Source organism: Panthera leo, chromosome E1 (genome assembly GCF_018350215.1).
Source record: "Panthera leo isolate Ple1 chromosome E1, P.leo_Ple1_pat1.1, whole genome shotgun sequence".
Classification (NCBI taxonomy): domain Eukaryota; kingdom Metazoa; phylum Chordata; class Mammalia; order Carnivora; family Felidae; genus Panthera; species Panthera leo.
The window spans coordinates 36,908,868-36,935,332 of NC_056692.1; the positions used below are offsets into that span (position 1 = coordinate 36,908,868).

Below are 26,465 nucleotides of genomic sequence, written 5' to 3' on the forward strand. Positions count from 1 at the left end.
GAAGGAAGAGGGTTGAAAAGATGCCTCTTACCTGAGCACAGGTAATGTTCTGAACCCCTCTGTAAAGGTGGGGCTTAGGTGTTGCCTTAGACCATACTAAAAGCACTCCAGAAAACAGTGTTTCGTGCTACCTTGCAAAAGTTCAGAATACCTTTAAGTGGAAGTGGTATCTACATTTTTCTTATCGGACATTAAGCATCAGAAAGGCAGGAAGCATTTCTTATTCTCTTGAATCTCCAGTATCCACCAGTGTCCAGATTTTCTAGTAGTTAAATGTTTCAGTAAGTCAGCATTGCTCATATATGCAGACATGGGAATATCTCAGTATAAACCAAAATTTCTGTGGATAATTTAACTGATTCATAATGATGATCCTGACTTCCATGAAAATTTGTTATATTTCATATGGACTATAGTGGACTTTTTCAAAAAGACATTCTGTACATGTCAGTTTTAAAGTTTGTTTATTAAATATTTTCTTTTTATGTACTCTATACCCAACGTAGGGATCGAACTCAAACCCTGGGATCAAGAGTCTCATGCTGTTCTGACTGAGCCAGCTGTGAGGCACCCCTAAAGTATATTTAGAAGAGTTTCTACCTAGGCTAAGTAAGACTCCTTTTCCCAAGGATGAACAACCAGTTTAGCCCCAAATCAGCATTATCTTAAGTTCATAGATGGTAGTAATTTGGCTTGAATTATCTGCCATTCTCTTGATTCTTTGTATCTCATTGTGGCAGCTGTGATCCATGAATTTGTAGATTTTGGGCCAGTTTTGTAGATCAGTTCTGATGTGTTGGTATCTTATGGCGCCACCTACTGACGCAAATTGGTAAACAAATGGCTTTAAGCCTGCCAGCTGTCCGAATTGTATCTGAAGGACTAAAAATAGATTTATAGGGGACTAGAGTTTTAGCATTGGAAAAAATCCTTAGAAGTCACTCAGCCTAAAGAAGTATTTTACAAAAGAATTAACTCAGGTTTTATTATCTGTGATAACTATCTCTTTTTTTCCTGTTCATTTTTCCAAATTATTGCAGTGCCCCAATTAGAGAATTTCATGGTCATTCTGGCATTTTTATAAGTCTTTCTGAACCTCAGAAATAAGCTAAGTAGAATAAGAAACGAAGAAGAAACTTTCACATTGTAAATCATTGATGGCATTTGGAAAAGACCACATAAAGAACCTTGTGGGTGCTCAGTTGGTTAAGCGTGCAACTCAATTTCTGCTTATGTCATGATCTCATGTTTCATGAGATTGAGCCCCATGTCGGGCTATGCTGGCAGCACGGATCCTGCTTGAGATTCTCTCTCTCCCTTTCCCTCTGCCCCCCCCCCCAAAATAAATAAACATTTTATTTATTTAAAAAAAACTTCTTAATATTTATATTTGAGAGAAAGAGAGAGAGTGTGCGAGCAGGGGAGGAACAGAGAGAGGGAGACAGAGAATCCGAAGCAGGCTCCAGGCTCCGAGCTGTTAGCACAAGCCCCACGTGGGGCTCAAACTCATGAGCTTGTGAGATCATGACCTGAGCCACCCAAGCACCCTGATAAACAAACATTTTAAAAAAAGAACCTTGAGACTCAGGAGAGGATGTTGTAACAATGCAGAGGGATGCATTGTATTATATATGCATATACAAAGGGGAAAATTGAACCAGATGTTTGATAAATAGGACAAGCTGCTTCGCACTGTAAAAGTTGGAAGTCTAGTGATATGATGAAAGTATGAATCAGAGGGTTATATGTAAGTTTAATGTGTATGTAAGTTTAATGTTTATACCTTATTTTTAGGACTCTTACTTTCAATTGAATAACATTTTAGATGCCATGCTTTATACTAAAAGGGGTATTGGAAACTTTTTAACTTAGAATAGGTATAAAAGTGTTAGGTGATTATGCAAGAATAAAGGAGTTTTGCTGTGAGATTGGTTGGGGCTTTTTATGAACTAGCTTTCATATCAGAACCTATTAGAAAACTTTATTTTTTACTGAAGCCGAAAAGGTGGAATACGTAATACAAGGATACACTATTAAAGTCATCAGTGATGCCCCTGGGTTTCTAACCATCCGAATATTCACCTAACCAAGAAAAGTGTGCCCTAATGCCCTTTTTATTTTGTCACTTTAGCAGCGTCACCCTTTAGACCAGAAAGCTGGCGGGCACTATGGGGAAGAAACAAAACAAGAAGAAAGTGGAGGAGGTGCTAGAAGAGGAGGAAGAGGAATATGTGGTGGAAAAAGTTCTTGACCGTCGAGTGGTAAAGGGCAAAGTGGAGTACCTCCTAAAGTGGAAGGGGTTCTCAGAGTAAGTTTCATTAACCTGGCTAAATCCATCCATGTAGTCACCAACTTTCTCAGGAGTCTAGTAATGTGCAAGGCCTAGAGTGCTCCAATATGTAGTGTGACCCAGGCCTGGCCTCCATGGCTTATGGTCTAAAAGTCCCTTATCTCCCCTCCCGCCCACCAAGAAATTTCAGCATTACCAAGTTCTTGATCTTGGACAAAATCTGGTTCCTCATCATCATTAACTCCTCTCTTCCAAGGGCACCAGCTCTTGTCATCCTGTGCGTCTCCTTAGTATGAGTGTGCTAACTTTGAGTGGAAAGTGTGACTCACTGTGCCCTCTGATTTCAGTGAGGATAACACGTGGGAGCCAGAAGAGAACCTGGATTGCCCTGATCTCATTGCCGAATTTCTACAGTCACAGAAAACAGCACATGAGACAGATAAATCAGAGGGAGGCAAGCGCAAAGCTGACTCTGATTCTGAAGATAAGGGAGAGGAGAGCAAACCAAAGAAGAAGAAAGAAGAGGTAAGGAGAGAAAATTTTTACTAGTCTAGAATTCCTACTGCTGTCAAAGAAACTAAAAGCTCTTTAAATTTAAAGTTAAATACTTTTATTCTGCTGTTTCTTGGACCTCAGCAGCCATCTCTCATTCCTTCTGGAATCTTAGCTATGCTAATGCTTTCAAAGTGTTTTGGCGGTTCACTTAATCCGTACTTATTTTATCTGAGGTTCAGGAAGAAGTGCAACTAAATTCATTCCCGTAAAAAGATCGTTTTCAGTGTTGTAATCATTACAACTGTAAGGTAGCTATTTTCATCTATTCAATACCTTAAAGTAAGTTGTCTTCTGAAGGGGAAGAAACGGTTGTGAACATTTATTTTGCTTGAGACGTATGTCCCTTTTTACATATGGGGAAACCTTAAGACCTTGATGGAAGAATCACCCAAGGATGCAAAAAGGCCTGTGACTTGGAGCCAAGGTATTGGTGGAATATTGGCAAGAGTGTCGTTATATTAATCAGAGAAACCGGAGTGACTCCAGTCTGGATAACAATTCCATATAATTAAAATTGTTCCATTCGTCTGGTTTTCACAGTCAGAAAAGCCACGAGGCTTTGCCCGGGGTTTGGAGCCAGAGCGGATTATTGGAGCTACAGACTCCAGTGGAGAACTCATGTTCCTGATGAAATGGTGAGTCTGCCAGTGGCTCTGTGTGGTGGTTTTTTCTTCTCCCCATCTGTTCCATGCCAGAGGAAAAGAGCTGGACCTTCGAAATTCCAGTCGCCCGAGTGTGAAATCTTTAAGATGGCATAGTCCTTCGATAGTGACCCTCGGCCTGACTGCCAACCTGGACTCATGAGTTATACAGGTAGGGGCCCTTAGGATTCTCAGTCTTTGCCCATTTTTTAGGAGGTGGGAGAAAATCCAGAATGGAGAAGGTGTGGGGAGGAATCACATTTCACTTCTGTAAATAAAGGAAAAAGATATGAAATGTGATTGAACCACCCTCCCCTTCTACCACCTCCTTAATAAAGATCGGGCTGGCCCCAGGATCAGATGTTTTCTGTTAACTTTTCAGGGTTAAGAATTTCTGTAGCTCTTCCTTTGTCCTTGATAGATCCTTTCTCATTTGTGCCAATTGTGTAATTCCAGGATCAGCCAGTAGGGGTCAGCAAGTCCCCTTTACTATACTGAGTGTAGAACAAGGCTTTTTTTTTTCCTTCCAGAAGTATAAATACCAATGGTAGTAATATTCCATGAAGCGGCTTAATGAAAACAGTTGTCTTGAGAATTTTAAGAACTGTAATTAATCCCAAATTCTCTAAAATTCCCCTACTCTGTCCAAAAGAAAGGCTTTCTTCCCTATTTCTTGCTTGTTGAAAAATGCTTGTGCTATTTTCTTCCCCCACATGGGTCTCAATTATTGTCCTAAAAAAAATGTAGGAGTAAATAATTCCAAACTTCTGCCAGTCAAGGCAGCATTCTAAGGATTTTGTCCTTTTGTGAGTCTAGACCCTTCTTGGAAACTCGTATCTACTCTTCATTCCTCTTGTTTAGAAGGTGGCCAGAGAGGCCTAACTTTGACACTACTGGAAGCCTATGTCACAATTAGCTGAAACTCTGTTTTCTTATTATGCATTCCCTAGGTGTTCACTGAATCTGATCATCTTTTAGCTGATATATTGCTAGCCCATAGGAGAAAAGTTCATTTTTAAGGTGCTGCATCTGAGGGGGGGGGGGGGGGGGGGAGGATCAATACCAGGAGTTACAGTCCAATTAGAATATACTTTCTGTCTGCATGTGACCATTCTGGGTTACATTAGTATCTCCATATTGTTTAAGATTACACTCCTTTAATTGAATTACTGCTGTTTGTAAAGGTTCTACCTGAATGTAACACTACAGGTTGAAATAGTAAGATTGTGATTATAAAACCAAGTTCACTTTAAGGTTATTTTCCTGGAAAGTTGAGATACTTGTCCATTTCCAAAATAGCAAATATTTCTTGGCCATAAAATGACTGAACTTTCCTCAGAAGGTGTTGAATTGTCAATAAGGGCAGCCTGCTTCAGGCTCCCGTATTGTTATACTCCTTTTCCCTCCCATTCTCTTCAGTCCATTGTTCAGCAGCCTATTTTACCAGCTTAGTCAACCCTGGTTCCTTGGGGCTCTCTGGCTTTGGTACCTGTTGCTGAGTTGCGGAAGTTTTGGGTGGTGCCTCATCACAGATCCCATTATATATCTGCTATCTGCCTTAATGCTACTGCTCCCATCTAGGACATTCCCAATGGCTTTACTGCTAAGTCCCTTGCGATATGTATGTGAATTTCACATTTTGAGACCATCTTAAATTCAGAAAAATATAAAGAATTATGTAACAGTCCCTTATTTTCTACTTCCCAGTGTTGAAGCACCATTTCAAAGCACCTGGGAGTTGTGGAATATCTGTGTGAGCATGGCATTTGGTAATGTTAAACAGTGTAATTATGAGTCAGCGCATTGGCAAGAGCCAATGGTATTAAATCTTATTATCCAACATGGTATTACATTTTATTACAAAGCTGAGATGTCTCCATGGGTTCATGGCAGCTGAGATATGACTTTGGGAAGATTATAGTAGTTTCTTTCTTTCTTTCTTTCTTTCTTTCTTTCTTTCTTTCTTTCTTTTTCTCTTTTTCTTTAAGTTTTTTAACATTTATTTATTTTTGAGAGAGAGACAGAGTGCAAGGGGGAGAGGGCAGAGAGAGAGGGAGACACAGAATCTGAAGCAGGCTCCAGGCCTGTCAGCACAGAGCCCGATGTGGGGTCTGAGCCCATGAACTGAGATCATGACCTGAGCCGAAGTTGGATGCTTAACCAACCGAGCCACCCAGGTGCCCCTAGTTTTTCTCTGCTCTTCAAGAATCTGAGAGTCATGATTTTTTTGTGGCCTTGCAGAGGTTCAGATGTGATAGACTGAGTTAAGTGACTTAGCTTTTAACAAAGATACCCAGAGAGGATTTTCAGTAGAAGATCTCTGAGGATGTCACTCCACTAAATGCTGCTTGGGCCATGTTATCACCCTTCCCTAGGCTACTCTTTTTGAATTAATACTTTTAAAGCCCTATCCCTTGTGCGATCCAAGTCAAGAGACCACCAGCACCTGGTCTCAAAGTCTCTCTGCTTTGTTCTGCAGGAAAAATTCTGATGAGGCTGACCTAGTCCCTGCCAAGGAAGCCAATGTCAAGTGCCCACAGGTGGTCATATCCTTCTATGAGGAAAGGCTGACGTGGCATTCTTACCCCTCGGAGGATGATGACAAAAAAGATGACAAGAATTAACTCTCCTGAGTACCAGCCCCTGTCACATCTGACTGTGGGTTTCAAGTGGGGAGGGAAGGAATTCTACTTGTCTTGGCACCATAGAGGTGGCTTGAGAAGATGTCCTTTGAAGAGCCAGTATCGTTTCTGTGCCCTACAGCAGCCCAAGTGCTTTAAAGCCTTTCCATGCTGTGTAGTTTGCACACCCATCCCAGTGGAGGGGAAGGAGAAGTGTTGCAAGGCAGCCCATTCTGTACTTTGCTGAGAAAGGCAAAGGGCCTTCCATGAAGGACAGAACTTGCAGAATGGGTGTGTGGGAAAGCAAAAGATACTGTAGATCTTCAAAGCGCATCTCCACAACCCACAGCCTTCTTCCCAATAGTGTTAACTCTGCATTTTTACAGCGTAGCATGTGTGTAGTTTTTGGCTATTACTGGTGTATTATTTGGGGGTGGGAGGGTCGGGGGTGGGAAGGAACGGAGATGGGTAGGATCATTTTTGTTAAAATTTGGGGCCTGATTGGGGAAATGGTGAAACAATGGAAAGAACAAACTTGTGGTGATTCGGTTCTGTGTCCAGAATATTTTATCTTTTCAAAAAGGTCATTGGCAACCTAAATGAGGACTGTGAGAGACTTCAAAAGCTGTGAATGCCTGAAACTTACAAGCCAAGGTGTTCCCTGCCTGAGCTTAATGCTGTTCCCAGCAGAGGACTAAGCCAGTTAATAAATTACCAAAGCTGCCATTTTGGGGAAGGAAACTGGTTGAAAAGGGAAGGTCTTTTTGGAGCGTATGCAGAGGCAGATGGTTCTGTTTTAGAGGTGCTAATTCTTGAAATTGATAAGAAGACCTTTTATTTTCCAATTATGAAGTTTTAAACGTCAGCTTGTCCATCCAAGCCACTGGCTGAGGTATTTGGGGAAGGGAAGAGGGTGGCATAGAAGGTGAGAGAGTAGAAAAAGACAAGGGCCCACGCTCTTAGGGTGGAAAACTCTTGGAGCCTGTTATTTGAACTTTGAACTCTGAAATCATTGGTGGCAGGGTTCAGTCACTGACAGCACAAGTTCACTGAATCACTTACAGAGTTGAGTGATTGCAAAAGCCCTGGTCTCAGGAGAAGATTAAACTTTCATACTGGGGCAGTGGTTCACTTTAAAACCCAAAACAAAAAGTTTTTTTAATCCTAAGAATTAACTAATACCCAAAATGCTGTCTTGAATCAAGAGATACATCAGTTCTTGACATCGTCTAGACCTGTATCTAGAACTCCATTGTAAAATCTTTTTAGGCATGTGTTAGGTTTCTGTGAAAACTTTGTTTAAATGTAAACTTCATATCACATTGTCAGTTTTTGTCTTAATAAAACTATAGATTTATAATCGTTGATTTCTGTCTTGATTAAGTACTACCAAAAACCCTCCTTGCCTTTCATAACCTTGTAAGTTCAGCCTATAAGGAAGCAACTTCCACAGTTGGTTTTATTTCTTGAACACTGTAAACTTAAAAATCTCATGCCTGCCTGGCCGGAATCTTTGAGTGGTCTTATCATTTATATAGTAAATATTTATTGAGCATTTACAATTGCTACAGATACTGTGTAAAGAATGTCACATCATTCTGTCTTCATATTGCTCAAACGGTTTATTTAGCTCTGTAACCTGCTAGCACTTCCAAACTAGGATAAGTTTGGAAACGTGGGTTTTTGAGTTAGGTTTAGTTCTTGGCTCATGTATTTTGTAGATTTATGTGACCTTAGCTCAACTCCAAAGTTTACAGGAATTGGCCTCGTGTTTGATCACTGAATTAAAACGTTATCCGTTTTTTTTTTTTTTTTTTTTTTAGTTTATTTATTTTGAGAGAGAACAAGCAGGGGAGGGGCAGAGAGAGTGAGAGAGAATCCCAAGCAGGCTCCCCACTGTCAGCACAGAGGTAGACGCAGGGCTCAACCCCATGAACTGTGAACTCATGACCTGAGCCAAAATCAAGAGTCTGACGCTTAACTGACTGAACCACCCAGGCACCCGTTATCTGCTTTCTTAACAGGTTTTCTGCCTATGATTCTAGAGCCAAAATGGGACTACACCCTTGTTATTTATTAAAAGGGAAAATGGGATCTCCACTGAGCTCATCTCAGCTCTACTCACTAGTACAAAGCATTTGTTCCAAATAAACCGATGTGTAAATATTTTTTTTCAAAAAAACCTCCTTGGGGTGCCAGGCTGGCTCAGTTGGTAGAACATACAACTCTTGATCTCAGGGTTGTGAGTTCAAGTCCCGTGCTGGGTGTAGAGATTACTTAAAATCTTTTAAAACAAAAAAGCCTCCTAGGAGTTTGGGGAGACAAGGTAGAATGGAGCTGGGGAGGAGGCCTTTCTGTGCAGAGGCCTAGGTACGTCCTTGTGGTTGGCAGCAGCAGAGCCATCAGCTGCTAGCGGAGAGAGGGTGAGGTGGACAGAGACGTTCCGGTTCTGTTGTGTATCATTAGACGCACTGAAATTAGCCCCCAGCCTTGGTGTGTGTCCGGAGGACACTGCTGTTTAGCCCTGGTCTTAACCTTTGGAACCCACCTGTCATCTCTGGCATTCCTGAACTCCCGCAACACCATACCATTCTTGCCCTGGGAAGACGCCGAAATTGATAATGCTTGCGACGTTCACTGAAGTGAGGCTAGATGGTCAGTTTCGTCTCTTTGAAAGCCAACTGTCACGTCTACGTTAAGGGTCAAGGATAAGTTTTTCTCGAGTACTCGTGGAAGCCACAAATGCGTGCAGAGATGTCGAAAAGACAAGACCTAGGCGCAAGCAGTCTCACATCGGTTTCAGAAGGTATTGGGGAGCATTGCCTCAGGCAGTGCGAAAGCGATGTGGACGGCTTCAACGGAGCTGCGCCACCGTAGGCTCCTCACCCGGGGGTTGAAGAGGAGAGAGGGGATTACCCCAGTCATCACGAGAGGAGGCTAGTTTACTCCTTTGGTGACAGCATCATCTGGGGTGTCCTCCACTGGCAGAGCCAGCCAATTACTTTGCCCCTCCACGGTCTTGAGCTTCAAGTTAGTGCAGTAAATGGACAGTGTCACCACCACAGAGGCATTCTACCAACTGACGGTGCTCAGGAATAATCGCTTCTGCTTTTCAATGTCATTTGGAAGTTTTGACTACGGATTTTAAAGCCTTTTTTTTTTTTAAAGTATTTATTTTGAGAGCAAGCATGAGTGGGGGAAGGGCAAAGAAAAAGGGCGAGAGGGAATCCCAAGAAGGCTCCACGCTGTCAGCACAGGGCTCGAACTCACGAACCATTAGATCGTGACCTGAGCTGAAATCAAGAGTTGGCGCTTAACTGGCTGAGCCACCCAGGCACCCCTTGACTACCAATTTTAAATAATTTTTAATAGTTGAGTTTTTAAGTACTTATTTTCAGATACAGTGTTCTATTCCAGAACTCATTCCAACTCAGCTCAATTTGATTTTAACTTGGCCATTTGGTGTCTGGCCATTGTATGCTTAGCACATCTTTACGGCCTGTGGCACCGGGAATGTGCGCTACAAAGTTACCCTTTCTGTCACAGAGAAAGGGAAAATGATTGAGGAAATTGCTGCTCCAAAATAATTTGGTGGGACTGAAATTCTGAAATCCAGGTTTTCTAACAACGGTTCTAGATCCGAAACTATGTAGGGTCCCGGGTTGAATGTGAGATCAAATTAGCCTGACTGGTTGATCTAGTATTGATCTCACGTGCAAGTTGATCTTTTCATGAGGATGTCTTCTTTTAAAAAGTATTTACAGCTGACAGGACTGAATGAAGTCAGGCTCGGTGTTTCCCCTCCTCTAGAACTTGACTGAAATACAAATTCCACTACCAAGCCAGCATTCAGCTTAGTAAAGGAAGGAGTCTTGGCTTCATCTTGCCTTTCGGCAGTAGGAAGCAATCAAGTAGAGGCATCCGGGTGTCCTGGTGTGTGGTTAAGGAAGCTTGATGATAGCAGAGCTTAAGATTCCCGACAGTCCTCGGTCCATGATCTGCGCATCACCTTGGCTCGACTGTCCAGCACAGAGATTTTCTTACAAAGTTATTGCTGTTTTAACCAATGTGTTCACCATTACTGATCTCTCTTCTATGGATGACTTCTAATTGACCTTGGCCTTGGGAGCTTCCTGCTGCGTACACTGCCGGATATTGAAAGCCAACGAAATCTGAAATAAAACCATCCTGCGCCGGAATTAAAAGTGTAGCTGGCTCTGCTCTGTAGAAGCAGGTAGAGCAAGTATTGTTTCTAAAGGCTTTTTTCTTTTTTTTTTCTTTTTTTTTTTTTTTGCTTAGTTAGGCCAGTGAGGCAGCAGGACCCTGAGGCAAGGCTGAAACATTAAGTTTACAATAGATGCTGATGGTTCAGTTCTATAATTTTTGTTTATATTAGTTCGTGTTAACATATTCAATAGTACGTCTGGATCTGCACTGTTGGTTTGCTTGATGGTTTGTGATAGTACCAAAGCCACTGTTTACCCCACAAGGAATTTAAAATTGTAGTTGACTTTGACCAATCCTGCCATTTCCTGTTTGCAGAGCCTCGGGTCACACTGGGCAACTTTAGGGCCCAGCTGTGGGACGCCGGCCCATTGTTTAAATTACCGCTGGCGCCCCTAGTTGAGGATTGGAAGGTTTAAGACAACTGAATTAGCCTAATTAAATCTGTGTTTAAAACAAAAGGCGGAGCACCAACTCCTCGGCCTTTTCTCTGCCTCTCTCCAACTAGGTTTTCTTTCCTTGGTTGAAAGAGCGTCTGGAATTAAGTAATAAGCACTACGCGGCCCATCTCCATTCTGCAGTTAGACTGGAAAAGAAACCAGCTTTAAGAGTTTCTGCAATGTTTGTGTACTCAAAAAAGGAAGACAGGGTTTCTATCCAACTGATTTTGAGAACACACCTCTTCAGTGGGGGCCCGGACACTCCTGCAGTTTTGTGCGCTAAATTCTGTATCTCAGCTGAGTCAGGCCGACCTGAACCTTCCAAGTCCTGGCCACAGCAAGGACCAAAACTTAAATCGGGTGCTAAGTTCCATGTGCATCCCAAGTCCCCACATGCTCCGTCTGCATCACGAGGTTCAGAACTAGAGGCGAGGAGGATCGCTGGCCTCTGAGAAAAAAGTAAAAGGTGAAAGAAAGGTTCTCGTTACCTTGACAAACCGAAGGTCTGCATCCTTTTCTTGTCCCAGATGGACGATAGGAAAACAAGGTTAACCACTCATGACAATGAAGCACCTCGGTTTCGCTAGAGAATTTCTACACTTGGTTGGGAACAGGACCTCCAGGGAGGCAGCCAGCAATCTGGTGCCTGTGCTTGCAGGTGGGTAGTGCTGATGAGGAAGTGAACTTCTTGCTGGCCATGCCGTGCAACTGCTTAGTTGGAGCTGAAGCCGGAGCTCTAGGTCACTGCCTGCTGGGTGAGGTAGGAGATGTGAATGAAGGTGGTGGGGATGTTATTTTCCTGTAAGGCACTTGTTTTTCCAGCTATTTGCCAAAGAAACCTAAGAAGCGGCAAGGCCTGGTGTAGTTGGGGCTTGTAAAAGGGCCGAGGGCTGCCCGAGGAAGTCAGGGCTCCAGGGAAAGTACTTCCCATCCACTGGCTGTTAGACTAGTTGCTCTTCAGCTTTACCTAGTCAGGGCAGGGCTTCCGCCATGGAGGCCAAGTCTTGGTGACACTGAACCTTCTCTAGATCACTGTATTTCCCCTCAGTTCTGGATCTCTCCTATTTTTATTGACCCTGAAATAGTGACCCCAGCTCCACTGGTGAGATCTGTGCAGGGCAGAGGCTGGAAATGGGTCTATTTCCCAGTGCTTACGTGAATTAGGATGTGGGGGAAAAAAAATCTCTTTGAATGGAACCTAGGCTGAAGCCAAGGGAAAGCCAGGCTTCTGCCCCCACCCAAGCAGCTCACCCGGAAGTTTGGTCCTCAGTTAACTCTGAGGCCTGTCCATCTCCCTGCCAAGTCTAAGACCCCTTCTCACTTCTTGTCGGAGGTGCAGCGGCTCTTTGACAGGCCTTACTTGAGTCCTCAGATCTTCCTGCCAGAAGAAGCCTTGAAGCCGGAGCACCCACTCCACCTGCCAGCAGCAAAAAGAGGTCAACCCCACAGCAAGTGCTGACCAACTTGGCCCAAAGCCAAGCTAATCAGCGGGATCCTAGACATAACTGTGCATCTCTCCGTAAGGGGACAGCGGGGAGGAGAGACAAAAATATACTTTCTCAGGCCAGGGGCAACACTAACAGGGTGAGAGGAATTTTTCTCTCGAAAAATACTTAAATATGTTAGGTTAGAAAAGTTGCAAAACAAGGTAAAAGTTACAGCCTAATCGTGTCCTTAAACAGACAAAAATGCATATACACATTGCTAGAAGGGATACAAAAACAGGACTCTCCGGAGTTTTACTTCTCACGATTTACTCTTCTATACGTGATTTGTATTTTTTACCAGCACGAATTAAAGTTGTTAATGTTTAGTCCTTCTCAAGAATGTTGGTTTTGTATGGCTTACAGACCTTAGTTAACTCCTAACTAGGAAAGAGCTCTTGTTTGAGATGACCGACGCTTTCCAACTAGAGATGGCGGTTTTAAAAAGCCATTGTAAACTGAAACAAATCGATGTCATTCCCAGAATTCTGTCCCGCCCCTTGGGATACTCCAGTAGCATCATGGAAGGACTGCCGCTCTAAGCCGGATGGTACACTGGAGTTCAAGATCACAGGTTCCACTATGGGGATCACAGCTTCTGGTCCTAAGCCTCGTCCAGTAATTTCACAGGCTGCCGGGTGAGCGTCTGCTAAGCACCCACCCCAAGATGTGGTGGCGGTTCCAGCAAGCACGAAGTACCTGGGGGCATTCAGCTCTTTCGGAAGCTTGGTATTAAAGGAGGTGTTTTGAGAGAGACCAGAGTCTGTTCACCTCAGCCGGGGAGGCTTTCTGATGCCTTCACCCCTGGAGTCTAGCCTCCTGCTTCCCCGGTTCTGTGGCCCTGCTGACACACGCCAGCGCCAGCGCTTGGCATGTGCTGGTCTCGTCGACCTCCCAGGTTTTCATGGTCATTGGCGTGACCGCCCTCCGATGCGCTGCGCCTCTCTGGCAGGTGGGGCCACCAGAGAAGCAACAGCGTGGTCAAGATTTTAAAAAATGCGGCGTTTCACAGGCGAACGCACCGTCGGACCAGGTGAGAGCACCTCCGCCTAGCCCAGTCCCAGCAGAAAGCGGCCAAAAGGACTCGGAATCCTTCCCCAGAGGCTTCAGCTTGGCAAACCCTGCGGAGAGGTGCCAACGCCTGCTTGGAAGGTTTAATATCCACTTAAGATTTCTTTTAATACCCACTTAAGACTTTTTGTCTTTCTAAATTCCTCGTCGTCGTCAACCTCCCCTGTTCTCCACCCACCTTCCCCTGTAAGCTCTGCCTTAGCCACACAATGGCCAGTCCTCCCCTCGTGGGGTCAGGGTTTTTTATTCAAAGTAGGGAAAAATTGCACTTGAGAATGAATCATCCATTTTATTTTATTTTATTTTGTCATGTGCTCACAGCATCTCTCTCTCTCTTTCTCTCTCTCTCTCTCTCCCCTCTCCCTGGCAGGTCAGAGATAAATTAAAAATAAAATCTACAAGGAAAATAATTTATAAAAGCACTTCCCAGGCTCGTGCCTTCTATCCCTACTGCTCATTTAGAATGCACCCCTCACCCCTGCCAAGCGGGGAGGGGAGGAGAATCAGTACTTCTCCCCCAACAACTCACTCCTGCTCGTCTGGGGCTGACTGTACTCCAGAGCCAGGCAGGGGTGGGGGCAGCAGTGGCAAACAGTTAAAAATAAAGACACTGTGGTCCTGGAACCATCTGGCCACCTTGGCGCTCCCCTCTCTGCCTCCCCCAGGCAGTCCTCCTGCCTGGGGCCTTTGCTAAGATGGGGGTGTGGAGAAGCAGCCCGTGGCCGAGAGCCTAGGGGGAGGTGCTCTCAGCCCCCATTACATGCACTTCTCATTCTAGAAAGAAACCCAAAAAAAAAAAAGCAGACGGAGACCTCGGGACAGAGGAGAAAAATCCCAAGTGTTCACACAGTTACACGGAGTCTTTATGGCAAAGAGAACATTTAGCAGCTTTGAATATTGGGGTTATCTCCTTTTTACTCAACACAAGCATTCTAGACCCTATAAGTGATACAGGGCTCAAGCCCTAAAAAAATCAAAGCGCAAGAAATTCTAAGAGGACTAGTTTTTGTTGCTGGGTTTTGTGGTTTGTCTTCCAGTGACATGCCCAGTGGTTGACAGGGGAGACCTGAGGGAAGGGTCACCCCCCAGTGTTGTGCTGAATGCTGCCTGGCTTCTCCACATCATCCCCCCTCCTCAAGGCGGCACCCCAGCTGCACAAGAGCTCCAGGCGGCGGGGAGGGGCAAGAGGACAGCATTGGCATGCAGGCTCTGATGGAAACTGGGGGCGCCTCAGCTCAGGGGGGACTGGGCACCGGGTGAGACGGAGTGGCGGGGCAGTGAGTGACATGCTTGGTGCTGGGGCTGCTGCGACACTGGGGCCTCGCGACCCTTTCCCATTCACCCTGCTCTTGGACCCAAACCCTCCAAGCCAGTGTTGGGTCCCAGGGGCTCCCCGACATCTGAGAACATTCCAGGAGACCTCCAAGGCTCCCCTTCAGGGCTGCCACAGGGCAGGAGCAACAGGAGCCTACAGAGCCCCTCCCAGATCCCACCTCGTGTTCCACCCTCCCGTGGGGTGAAGTAGGGTTTACTGGTGCCTGTGGCCTAGTCCCACCTAAATCCCGCTGCCTGGAATCCTGGCCAGAGCCGACCTTTAACCTGCCCTTTGATTTTCTTCCCGCTTTGATTTTTTTGGGGTTGTTTTGTTTTGTTTTTGTTTTTTACCCCTTTCCATCCCTCCTTCCTTCCTTCCAGGAATGAGACTTTCTACACCTTTCCTCTCACGGTCCTCCCTCTTCCCCTCGGTCGGCCTCCAGCAAGGCCAGCACCACCCCCTCCCTCAAAGGAAACAGCAGGGGAGGACCCCGTCCACCCAAACGGTCTGGCCACCTCCGCCCCACCCCACCCCCACCGGGGGGGAGCGGAGCCAGACAGCGCCTGCGCCCTCCTCTTCCTGTCCACTGACCCGCAGTTTCTCCCGTCTGAGAAGATCTGTTGGATAAGAAGGCGTGTAAGTCCCCGCTGTAGGTCCAGGTCCAGGCCCAGGCCCAGCCCTTCAGTTTCCGTCCCGGTGAGCGTCAACCCCCCTCTCCTCCCGGGCTCACTTTCTTCGGTCCTTTGGCTTCCTCTCCTGTCGCCGGGCCTGCTGGTCAGCCAGGGTGCGGGGAATGAGGAGGACACTGCCGTCCCCGGCATACTGGAGTGCGTACTGACTGGGCGAGTAGGGCCGCCCGTTCTCATCCCGCAGCCGCCCAAACACCTCCTGGTACAGGCTCTGGACCTTCTGCTTCATCTGCCGCAGGGACCGGAGGAACTCGACCTTCTCCCGCAGCAGGCGAGCCTTATCGCGCTGCAGGTCCTCCACATCCCGCTCCAGGTTCAGGATGGTGTCCAGCTTGCGCTTGCGGCAGTTCTGCGCGGCCATCTTGTTCTTGCCCCGGCGCCGGATGTCGCGGATGAGGCTCAGCTGGGCCTCGCTCAGCTGGTACTTGGACAGCAGCTCGTTGAACTCCTCCACGGGCAGGTTAATGATTTTGTCGTTGGTGAAGGGGATCTTCATGGCTCTGGCTCGATGCTCATCACGGCTCATCTGCTTGTCGAGGAAGTCGGCCTGTTTCTCCTTGCTGCCTTTCTTGAGGGCGCTGGGCGGCGGCAGGTCGGCGGAGTCGAGGGCGCTGGGCGCCATGTTGTACGTGTGGTTGTGGCCCACATGCTCCAAGTAGGGCAGGCAGGAGAGCTGAGACGGATCCTGGTAGCTCATGCGGCAGAACTTGGAATACTCAGGCTGGTAACCCACGGCGCCCTCGGCCTCTTCCAGATCCAGGGTCTCAGAGTCAGAGCTGTAGCCAACAGCACCTTCCTCAGAAAAGGAGGAAGAAGCAGAGGAAGAGGACGAGGACGAGGACGAGGATGAAGAGGAGGAGGAGGAGGAGGAGGAGGAGGAGGAGGAAGAGGAGCTGCCTTCTGAGCTGCTCAGGGAGGAAGGGCTATGGCTGGAGTCCAAGGAGAGGCCTGAGTCAGAGTCAAACTCCTCCTCGAGCTGGGAGGCCTGCACGGGGTTAAAGCCCTCTTCGATGGCCAGGTCCATCAGGCTGATCTCGTCCAGCATGGCTTCGTCTAACAGGCCCCCCAGCGGGTCAGGCAGCTCGGGGCCTGCTGTGTCGTTGGCTGTGCCGTTGAGCTGGGGTGGAAAGAAGAGCCCCGCCAGGTTGGTGGAGCCAAAGGTGGAGTTGAGGCTGGTGGAATTGCTGGGGACCAGCGGGAGCAGCGTGGAGCCGCTGGCCACAGGCAGGCTCTCCACCTCGGGACTGAAGAGAGAGAAGTCCTGGCTGCAGCCCCCCAGGGACGCCTGATGCAGGCTGACATTCTGATTGATGGGAGTGTTGGGGGCAAGGCTGTAGTTGGTGCTCAGGGGGTCTCCAGGAGGGGCGCTGTACAGGATCTCGTTTGTTGAAGTGTTCACTTCCATGGCCTGGGAGGGGAGAAGAGCACCACCGTTCACTCTGAGCAGACTCCCTCCCCCAGTGTGGCTGGGGGCACAGCGGGCACCCGACGCAGGCACGGCTGCATGGGTACAAGGGCGACACACTGGAATCCAGGGCCCAGGGGTCAGCTCCTGGCCCTGCTTGGTCCACTGGCGGAGATGGTTCCTCCCTGGAGACCCCACCCCAAGGCAGGACTGCCCGGCTCCCGCTTGTGTCTGGCCAGACTCCCCCCCACCTCGGAGAGAGAGGAAGAGAACACCTAACACTGCCCACCTCCTCGGTGCAAAACCACACATTCAAAAGAACACCAGCCTTGGAGTGAGAAAACCTAGCTGCGCTGCTTGCTGTGTGACCATGGGCACATCGCTTAACCTCTCTGAGTTCCAATTTCCTCACCTTTAAAACAACAAAGGGCTAACTAGACGACTGTAAGGATCAGGAAAGATGACAACGGCTATAAAGCACTGTGTGAATGTCTAGTTTTATCAATGCTAAGCCCCGGAAGCACTCAGTCGAGTGACTGCCTACCTAAAGGAAAGGAAGAAGGCATACCAAGGAGACGGTCCTGCGTTAGAAGGCTCAGCCCTGGGGTTTTAACCCAAACCCCAATCCTGATTTTACCCCGTACCCCAAGGAGACACCTGGACAATGACCCCTCAGTGTCCCCACTTCCCTGAGATCAGAGAAAAGCGTTACTTTCTCTTCCAGAGGTGGAAAAGCAACTGAGCGCTAAAACACTCCCCACACTGTCCGATAGGATCGTGGCCCATTTTAATAATCCTACCTGCATTTCCATAATAGACATGAGATCTTGCCACTGCTGCTCCAAATCAAATGGCGAGTCTGTCCCCGTCAGGAGAGGAGACAAGAGGTTGTTCTGAAGGCCTGGGGGCTCGCTCTCGCTAGGCACTGCTTCTGTTATGCTGGAAATGTCTGCTGGAAACTAGGGCAAAACACAGAGGCTTTAACGAGGCGAAGGAAAGACCACCTTCTGCGTTCCTCCCAGAGACTACCACCTGAGGTTCTGTTTCTTCCTTCCTCTGAGTTCACCCCCAGCAGCCAGAACAAGGCCAGCACCAGGACCTGGCCCCTCAGGCAGCCGCAGAGGGGGACACGGTGTGCAGGCCACCCTGCTGGCTCAGTGGGCTCTCCCTGGAGTCCTGCTCACCTCAGCATTCTCCCCAAAGGGGCAGGTGGCCTCCAGCAGCCTAAGGCACTCTTCCAGGGACAGGGCCGTCTGGTCCTCCCCACCAGGCACCTGTGGCAACAGCAACTGTAAGTCTGACTGACCTGGGCCTTGGCTGCCTGCGGGCCAAGGCCTCTTCCCCAGCCTTTCCAAGGGGGAAGCTGAAGGAGGACGTGTATGGTTACAGGCCTGCACTCTCCCTCTGTTCCCGGGCTAACGGCTGGCCCTGAGTCCCAAACTCCAGGAAAGAACGGAGGGAGAGTGGAAGCGTCCTCGCGCAAACAGGAAGCTGCTAGGTGCTTTGCCTCCTCTGCTGTTTGTTACCAAGGCCTGGCCCCTCTGCTTCTGTTGCTCATCCACTCCCCCTTCCTCAGTCCAAGCGACTTAGAGACCCAACCCGCAAGATACATTCAGGTTCATCCCACAGACAGAACCTGCCTTCTGTGAGGACGGGTTTCTAGAAGTGGGCGGAGGCGAAGGTACCTGTGCAGGGAAGCTCTCCCCCGTTTCTCCATCCACTAGCAGGTTTCGTGCCAGAGCTTCTGCACCCTCGCCTGACCAGGTGTCGTCCTGCTCCGCTCCATCTTGCAGGTCCTTGTCCACATCCTGCTCCTTCTGGCGATGACTATAGTCAAAAATCTCACGCCCAGCCCCCAGGTCAATATCCTGTCGCCAAAGGATGTCAATCAGATCTATGTCCTGAAAGACAGATCGCCATGACTTTAGTTCTTGGATCCAAGGGCCCTTCCTAGCATCAACCTGGTAAATCCTGAGAGTGGGGGGCAGCTCTCCCAGCCACTGTCCCCTCTGTACCAACAAGGCTTCATTCATCCATTTCCAGATACCGGTCTCAAGAAAAAGAAAAAGAAAGAAAGAAGGAAAGCCCACAAACAAGAGCTAGTAAAAATTACCAGCGTGACCATCCCCACACAAGTCTGTGGGCTCAGGACCAGAGACACAGGCAGGCGACACAAGAAAAGAAGGGGGAAGCAGGAGACACTTCTCATTTTGGGAATGGGAATCCCTTAAAACTTGGGTTTGTAGGATGCTGGCCAGGCCAAGCAAGGGCGAACTGTCATGCAGAATTGCTTCCCGGTGGCCAGGCTTGCATCAGCCTATGGTGCCATTTCATTTGCATAAAGGGGTGGGGTGGGCCAGAGAGGAAAATCCCTGCATTTGCAACCACCTGATGCAACCAATGACAGCGACAGGCTGTCTCCAGCCCTTCCTCCGGCCATCCTCCCTTCCCTGGCTGAGGAAGGAGTAAGGCAGAACACCCACAACTCTTAAAGCCCAGGCTCACCTCAAGATCCATCCCTGCCAGAATCCCCACTCTCAGCTGCTCCTAGCAAGCCGCCTCAGTCCCCAGAGAGCCTCAGGCAGTCAGCTGATCCTCACTGGGCACCCCACCCCTGCCAAGGCCGGCCCCTGGTGTCCCCTCACATGAGCGCGCTCACTCCCTCGCCACACCCCGGGACTCACTGACGCTCCGTCAGCCAGCCCACTCAAGGACGTGGACCCCATCACCGCTCAGCCACAACTGCCACCCCAGGCACCAAAATGCCTCCTTCCCACTCTACCCTGGTAGCTCCTGATCAGTTCCTGCACCAACTGCCACCCCCACTGCCACCAGCACGGAACACCAATAAGTAAGAGCCATTTGGGCTTCCTACACATGCCATCCCCTGTGGCCGAGGAAACCCTGAACTCTTGCCTTCCATTCAGAGAGTAAAAAAGCACTTTCCAGAAAGCAACATCCTCAGAGTAGACCCACCTCCCCAGCCCTGACCAGGTAGCCCTTTCCCACCGAAACCCTCCCAGATCCTAAGACCTCCCAGGTGTACCTCTCCCTTTAGTCTCCCCCACATACACCAACCTGAACAGAAGCCCTGGACCCAGGAGCAGAGCGGGGCTGGGCCACCCGGTGACCAGCCAGCAAAGAGTTAAGGGGCCGGCTCCCTTTGGCATGGCCCCCACCACTGTGAGAGCTGCGGTCCAGGCGGGTCATGGTCTGCGAGATGAGCCCCAGGGCAGCTGGTGCCGGGAAGCCGGACAGGGGGCTGCAAGGAGCTCTTGGCTTGCAGGGAGCACACCAGGCTGGAAGGGTGGCCCCTTGCTAGCTCCAAGGGGCCCGAGGAGGGTGCCCCGCCCGTGCTGCTGCCTGGGCGGCCCAGCCCAGCCCCCTTCCTCCATCCTTGAGCAGCCCCCTCCCACCTCACAACCCCAGTTCCACTCAGGCGCCCGGCAGCCCCCACCCTGAGCTCACCGCAGAGGCTGCAGTGAGACGGGACTCCCACCCCATGCTCCGTGCTCAAGCTGCAGAGGAGAGCAAGCTCCCTCCGGGGCCTATCCTCCCGCTCCTCCCTCTCTCCCCCTCCCCACGCCCCCCAAACTTGTTACCTAGGCTGCAGCAAGGAGCCAATCCCCTCCCCCTCCCACCCCGCAGGTCACTGCTGAGGCTGCGGAGAGCCAATCCCCTCCCCCAGGTCAGCAGCTGGGCTGCGGAAAGAGCCAATCCCCTCCCACTGTCGTTACCTAGGCTGCGACGAGAGCCAATCTCCTCCCCCAAGTCTCCGCTGGAGATGCGGAAGGAGCCAATCCCCTCCCACCGCCTGTTACCTAGCTGCAGCCGGGAGCCAATCTCTGCACCAGGGCAGCTGGAGAAGCTGCCGCAAGGAACCAGCCCATCCCTGGGCCGCCTCCGTCTCCTCAAGGAGACGCACCCAGGGGCGGGCAGCCCCACCCAGCCCAGTCAGCCAGCCGGGGTGGCGCAGTGAGAGAGCACTGGGGGGAAGGGGTGCCACTCTCCCTCTTGTCGCATCCTGCTCACCCAGCCCACTCACGACTGGGCAGAAACCACTCCCACAGCTTTTGGGGGCATCTAGCTCTTCCCTGGAAGTGGAAGGAGTTTTTCCGGTTTCTCAGAAGGGCTGTGGCCGGTCATCCTGAAGCCCAAGGATCACAAGCTGGGCTGGGCAGGAACCCAGTGCACCCGGCCCCGCTGTGAGCCAGGGGCTCGGTCACCCAACGACAGGCCAGAAGGGAGGAAGAAGGAAAGCCATCTGCACACAGGGCCGGCCAGGCCTAGCTCCGAGCAAGAGAAGAGGGACACAAGCCCGAAGGCCAGCACTGAAGGAGACAAGTGCTCTGCAACATCCTGGCCACAACTGTGTCCCACGATCCCGCTTTACCCCAGCTTTTTTTCAAGAGCATTCTCTTCTGCCTGACCCCTGGCCCACATCTCTAAAGCAAGGAAGGAGAAAGCCGCCAACAGAATCAGGATCATGGTTCTGACTTCCATCCTCACTGCTGCAGCCCTTGAGCCTAAGGTCAGGTCAGGGACAGTATGTTCTCCTTGGTCACACACTGCTCCTCGCCGGGGAAGAGCTGTACACAAGCCACCCCCTGCGCTGGGCAGAGCGCCAACCTCGAGGGGAATCCTATCCCTGACAAGGGCCTGGGCTATGGCTGTCCATCGAACCGGCCTGGCAGCGGGGGAGCGCTGCCACCCCGGGGATAATACCAGCTCCAGCAGCGCCTGTCACATGCTCTGGACCCGGGTATTTTTATCCCCGAGTTGCTGAGGAAATGTTGTTCTGGACACGTAATAACCCTCCCTTCCCCCACGCCCAGTCTAGGCCCCTAATGCTGACCCACCCCCAACCCCCCAATGGGAGGAGAGAAGGCCTGGAATCAGGGAACACACAACCTTCACGAAGGCCAAAAAATGGAAGAAAGCAGGGTCAAAGTCCCACCCCATTCTGCCCCAACCCTTCCAATTATATCCAAACATCCCACCCTATCCCATCCCAGGAGAGCTCCCAGCTGGAACAGGAATGGAGCTACACTTGCAGAGCGCCCAGGAGCAAGCCCAGTCACACCACCCTTGGGGAGCAACATCAGGGCGGGCGGGCAGAAGAGGAGGCTGGGAGGCATACTTCGTCAGACCACCGTACCAAGACTGAAGCCCATTTGAACGAAAAGGACAGAGAAAGCAGAAAAAAAAGCCGAAGTTCCCAGTGGCTCTGTAAAATATAGATGAGACACTACAAGGTAAGGAATGCTTACAGCTCCCATGCTCAGATAATTCTAGTCCCTCTCAAAGCAGACCCAGCACGAGCCAGTTGAGCACAGAGGAACCCCGGCACTACCGGACATTTGGGACCAGATCGATCCGGTGTTTGGGGCCCGTGCTATGCTTTTTAGTAAGTGTAGCAGCATCCCTGGCTTCTCCCTGCTAGATGCCAACAGCAGCTCTTCCAGTTGGGACAACCAAACCGTCTCTGGACACTGCCAGATACCCCTAGACGGGCAAAATCGCCCCCAGCCGAAGACCACTGGCCCGGAGGAAGCCACACGCTTTGACGGTCACTAGCATTCAAAGAAATGAGCTCAGGAACAGGCCTGAATTCAGGACAGGAGGCAAAGCCCGGTCTGACTGGTGGGCAGAAAGCAGCCAAGATCTGCAGCACCTGTAAAACTTTTTACATACCCAGCCCCCCTCCCCGAGACTCACAGCTCTGGAAAACCCAGGCCAGCGCAATCCAGCCTTCTCTTTCCCTAATGGTCAGGACAGTGCAGCGGACCTTTTCTGAAGCTCCTGAAGGCCGAGCGGCAGGCCAGGGCCAAACACAGAGCTCCAAGTAGGCTTATCATCATGTTGGTGAGGTAGGAGCAGCAGGAGCCATTCATATCGTTAAAGGCAAGGGCCTCACTTTCTGCCCAGAACAGTATGTCGGCCACATGTCAGGAGCTAGAGATCTCTGCTGGCTCAAAGGAAGTGGACTTAGGCAGCAGAATGCAGCTTCTAGCTCCCAGCCCTATCCTCCCTACTCCCTGCAACAGGCCTTCGGCAAGGAATGGGAGCCTTGGCCCTCTCCTGGCCAAGAGTAACTATCTAAATCTACCCCTTGGCTCAGGCCCAGGAGAGCCGACTTATCGAGGACCTTACAACAACAGGCCTGACCACAAAGGAGGAGAACTTCAGGATATGCATGTGTGTTGTGACGTGGGGGAGGTACAAGGCAAGAGTCCACAAACTATTTGTGTCTTAGCAACAGATCTACACCGCATCAAAGCCCATCACAACATGACTCCCTCCCCCACCTCGGGGCCTCCAGCAGTCATGTTGAAATCCAAGCAGTAAACACGCTGGCATGTTCTAGGAACCTCCCACTGCTCTGACGGTACATTTAGAGGTGGGTCAATGGTTCAACACAAGGAAATGCTCCCAGCCCCCAACCCCGGTCAGACAATTCAGCTCATTCCTGTCAACGAACAATGCCTGAGAGCCCCCCCCACCTCCCCCCTGCCCAACCACTGATCTTTACAGGGCAAGGACCACGACCAAGCTCCTTCGGTACCACCCCACCCCTGCGACCCCGGATCCCTCTCGCCCACCCCGACACGTGGCCACTAACCTCTTTGGTTAGGTCTCCACTGACTGGAGGGGCTACAGCTCCCAAATCCTCCAAATCTTCACTGAATCCCTGCTCCGTTTCGCTTTCTCGCACCCCGTTGTCCGGGCCTGTCACATCCTGGAGGCCACTGGAACTCTCGAGGGTAAGGCCTGAGCTGGGCTGGCTGCCAGAGACAGACCCCTCCGGATCCCGGTGGACCAGCCAGGCGTTTACCTCAGTGGTGGGCACCTGGAACCTGTCCAGGGCCCTCACCTGACTCAGGAGCCGCCGGGCAGTGAAGTAATTGTCCAGGTCTATGCTCTTGGGGTGGACACCATAGCCATCCAAGGTGTTCCTCAGGTTGTGGAACTGGGTCTGAGTATAGGCAGAACTGGGCCCCAGGATGATCTCCCGGAGCGGGGGGAGCTGTGAGGTCAGGTAAGTATCCACGTCCACCCGCACCCCAATCAAGCTCAGCAGAATGGTGAACTGGAGGAGTCCTTCCGTTAAGTATTTCTTCAGAGAAAGCATCGCTGAAGGACCAGAATGTTTATGCTTTTTGGTTTTTAAATCTTCCAAAAGACAAATCAAGGCCACTGCTCTGCTGCTCCAGCCAGCAAGGTACCCTCCTCAGGGCCAAACCCTGTATCCCACCCTGGCAGAACACGGGGGCTGAGCTCCTGGATGGCCTCAGAGGAAAGCACGCCCTGTGAAGCCAAGGCCACACTCCAGACCACATTCACTTTTCCCTTCTCGATACCTCACCTCTGCACATACAACTGTTGCTAACCCAGTCCAGGCCCTCAGGGCCCACGTGACTTACTGTCTCCACAGTCCACATACAGTCATTTCCTCACTCACGTCAGTTGTCCTCTCTGTGGATTCCACTGCAGGCTGTTCTCAGGAACAGCTGATGGATTTTTTTTTTTTTTTTTTTTTTCTTTCTCCCTAAGGTTTATTTTCTTTGGCTGGAGCTACAGGCCTTTTGTCTTGGGTCAGAGTGTCCCGCCTCCTCCACACTTACCAGGGGGGTTTCCAGAGAAACCTGAAATGGGAATCACAAGAGCAACAGGATAAGATTCTAGAATTTTCACACCATGATCAAGGCAGACGGCAGGAAACACATTCAAACGCCACTTTTATATTTTATTGAAAAAATATCCCAGAGAAACAAAAACCAAAAATCTGTTATAAGCAGGAAAACTACGAGAGGAAAATACTGCTCACAAAGGATCCCAGTCTCTGGATATTAAATGTGTAATACCCTAAAAGGTAGCTTGTTTGGGATAAGCAGACAATGCCCGGGGCATCCAAAATATTTTACATGTGGTCTGATTTACCAACCCTCCCCCACTTCATCCACACACTACCCAGCTTCTATTTTTAGCCCGAGAAGCCCATTTCCTATCTTAAAGAAAAGTTGATTCCCCATCTCAGGAGAAAACTATCCACAACCCCTGTCCCTTCCAGTTCTAAAGGGAGAGAGAGGCTATTAGTGACAGAAGAGCGCAAAAGGACACGAGGACAACGTTCAGGACACCGCTTGGCAAAAAGAATAATGCCTTTTGTCGTCCCAGCTTTAAAATATTAATTCCTTTTCCTATCTCTCATATAAAAGGGGGGCTGAGACTACTGAGGGGTGAGGTGGTGAGGCAGGATTATTCGACCCATAATTTGCATAGGCAGGTTTTATTTTCATTCATATGACCTTCTGAGCCAAAATAGAAGGATAAGGCCAAGTTCTCAAGCCAGATAGCCAAGTGGGGAGGGAGTAAATCTGCCTTTCAGTTTCTAGTCTCAACTTTTCAGCTTCCATTAACCTCATAAACCAAGGTAACTCTCTTCACTGTCGTGACCCACCTACCAACTTCATCTTAAGGGGGACGAGGGACGGACGGACAGACGGACGGACACACACACCCCTTATTTGGTTAAAGTAAACAAAACTGCGACCCAGAATTCTTGCTTGCACTACCCTCCCATTCTCACGCAATTTATGACTAAAACCCCCCAACAGACAGTTAACTTCGAGAAACCGGACAAGGCCCCTTAAAGACGGAGTAAGGCCAGAGGCCTCTGGTCTGAGCCCGCTCCCACCCCGCCCCGGATACCCGAGTCCGGCTGGGACCAAGTCGCCATGCCCGCTGTCGGCGCCTGGGCTTCTAGCCTTCTGGGGCAACAGCGAACAAGTGCTACTCGGCCGGCCTTGACCCACCCTCACAGCCAAACCCCACCCCGCCCTCCGTCCGGATGGCCCCACCCCGTCCAGGCCCGGGCCTCACACCACGCCTTCTCGCGCCCTCAGCCCTCCCCAGCCCAACCCACCCCCGAGCAGGCTCTCTCCACGGCCTCGCGGCCCCTCCCAGCCAGGCCCAGGGCCCGGGCCCGACGCGAACCTCGCTCACCCGCCGTTCCCGCCTCCTGCCCCTGGGCTCCACCCCGCCGCCCTTCACCCCACAAGCCTCGGCCCCGCGGCGCTACGCCCCTCGCGTCGGGAAAAGGAGTGTGCCTGATACCCGCTGCAGAGCTCGGCGTCCGCCGCTGCCGCCACAGCAGGCCCTCAGCCCGAGTCCCGGCTTTGCAGCCGCCACCACCGGCCGGCCTAGAGCTCCCCAGCCTCCGCTTCCCTCCCCGCCCCCTCCTCCCACCTCACTCGGAAGCCCGCCCTCCGCGTCTTTCCTAGGAACACGTTTCTCCAATCAACGAGCCGAAACCGCGGCCTTCGCCGGATGTCATTTTGATTGACAGCCGAAAGAGCCCAATGGCTGAGCGTGTCTCCTCCTCCTCCCTTTCCCCATTTCCCAAGACTGACATGGCCCATGGCCCAGTGGACGCGTAGGCCCGCCCCGCGGCGTGGGCTCACCAATAACTGGGGCGAAGGCCCTAGAGCCCGGCATTCTGGCCTCTCCGCCGTGCGTCGGCCGCCCGAGGTATTACAGGCTGGGCGCCGAGTAAAGTGTGCAAGCCGATGGCTCCTAGTGCGTTCTTCAGCCGGGGGATGAGGGCCTGGGGCCGGGAGTGAGAGGCGGTATCGCTGCCGGAGCGCGGAATTCCCCCCCAGAAGGTTCCCACGGTGACTTGCAAAAGTCCAGTGAGACCTGAGGGGGCCGAGGCGGGACACAGAGCATG

General features: G+C 50.4%; 2 protein-coding genes across 7 annotated transcripts in view; one reads left to right on the plus strand and one right to left on the minus strand.

Moving 5' to 3' along the window:
* Positions 1-7,467, plus strand: part of CBX1 (chromobox 1) — a 30,126-nt gene extending 22,659 nt beyond the window's left edge. For all 3 annotated transcript variants that reach the window (XM_042916058.1, XM_042916059.1, XM_042916057.1), the window contains 4 exons: positions 2,132-2,308; positions 2,638-2,815; positions 3,386-3,480; positions 5,966-7,467. In XM_042916058.1, the coding sequence (XP_042771992.1) occupies positions 2,169-2,308; positions 2,638-2,815; positions 3,386-3,480; positions 5,966-6,110 (558 nt within the window). In that variant the 5' untranslated portion in view covers positions 2,132-2,168 and the 3' untranslated portion in view covers positions 6,111-7,467. The remainder of the gene's footprint in view (positions 1-2,131; positions 2,309-2,637; positions 2,816-3,385; positions 3,481-5,965) is intronic.
* Positions 7,468-14,137: 6,670 nt separating this feature from the next.
* NFE2L1 (nuclear factor, erythroid 2 like 1) lies at positions 14,138-25,973 on the minus strand. Of its 4 annotated transcripts, none has more exons than XM_042915025.1 (6): positions 25,853-25,973; positions 23,358-24,381; positions 18,421-18,636; positions 17,920-18,009; positions 17,536-17,694; positions 14,138-16,738 (listed from the first exon to the last, which is right to left on the minus strand). In XM_042915025.1, the coding sequence occupies exons 2-6, from the start codon at positions 23,865-23,867 to the stop codon at positions 15,368-15,370; spliced, it is 2,346 nt and encodes a 781-aa protein (XP_042770959.1). In that variant the 5' UTR covers positions 23,868-24,381; positions 25,853-25,973; the 3' UTR covers positions 14,138-15,367. The 4 variants fall into 4 exon arrangements, with proteins under 4 accessions (XP_042770959.1, XP_042770961.1, XP_042770958.1 ...); XM_042915027.1 differs by lacking the exon at positions 25,853-25,973 and adding an exon at positions 25,448-25,551 and having other exon boundaries at positions 18,421-18,603; XM_042915024.1 differs by lacking the exon at positions 25,853-25,973 and adding an exon at positions 25,448-25,551.
* Between the last annotated feature and the right edge of the window lie 492 nt (positions 25,974-26,465).

Excerpts from the sequence above, each read along its gene's own strand:
- NFE2L1 (XM_042915025.1), bottom strand. The coding sequence starts at position 23,867 with ATGCTTTCTCTGAAGAAATACTTAACGGAAGGACTCCTCCAGTTCACC. Across the intron at positions 18,637-23,357 it reads GTGGAGACCTAACCAAAGAG|GACATAGATCTGATTGACAT; the intron begins GTTAGTGGCCAC and ends TCTGTCTTTCAG. Across the intron at positions 17,695-17,919 it reads CCTTTGGGGAGAATGCTGAG|TTTCCAGCAGACATTTCCAG; the intron begins GTGAGCAGGACT and ends GTTTTGCCCTAG.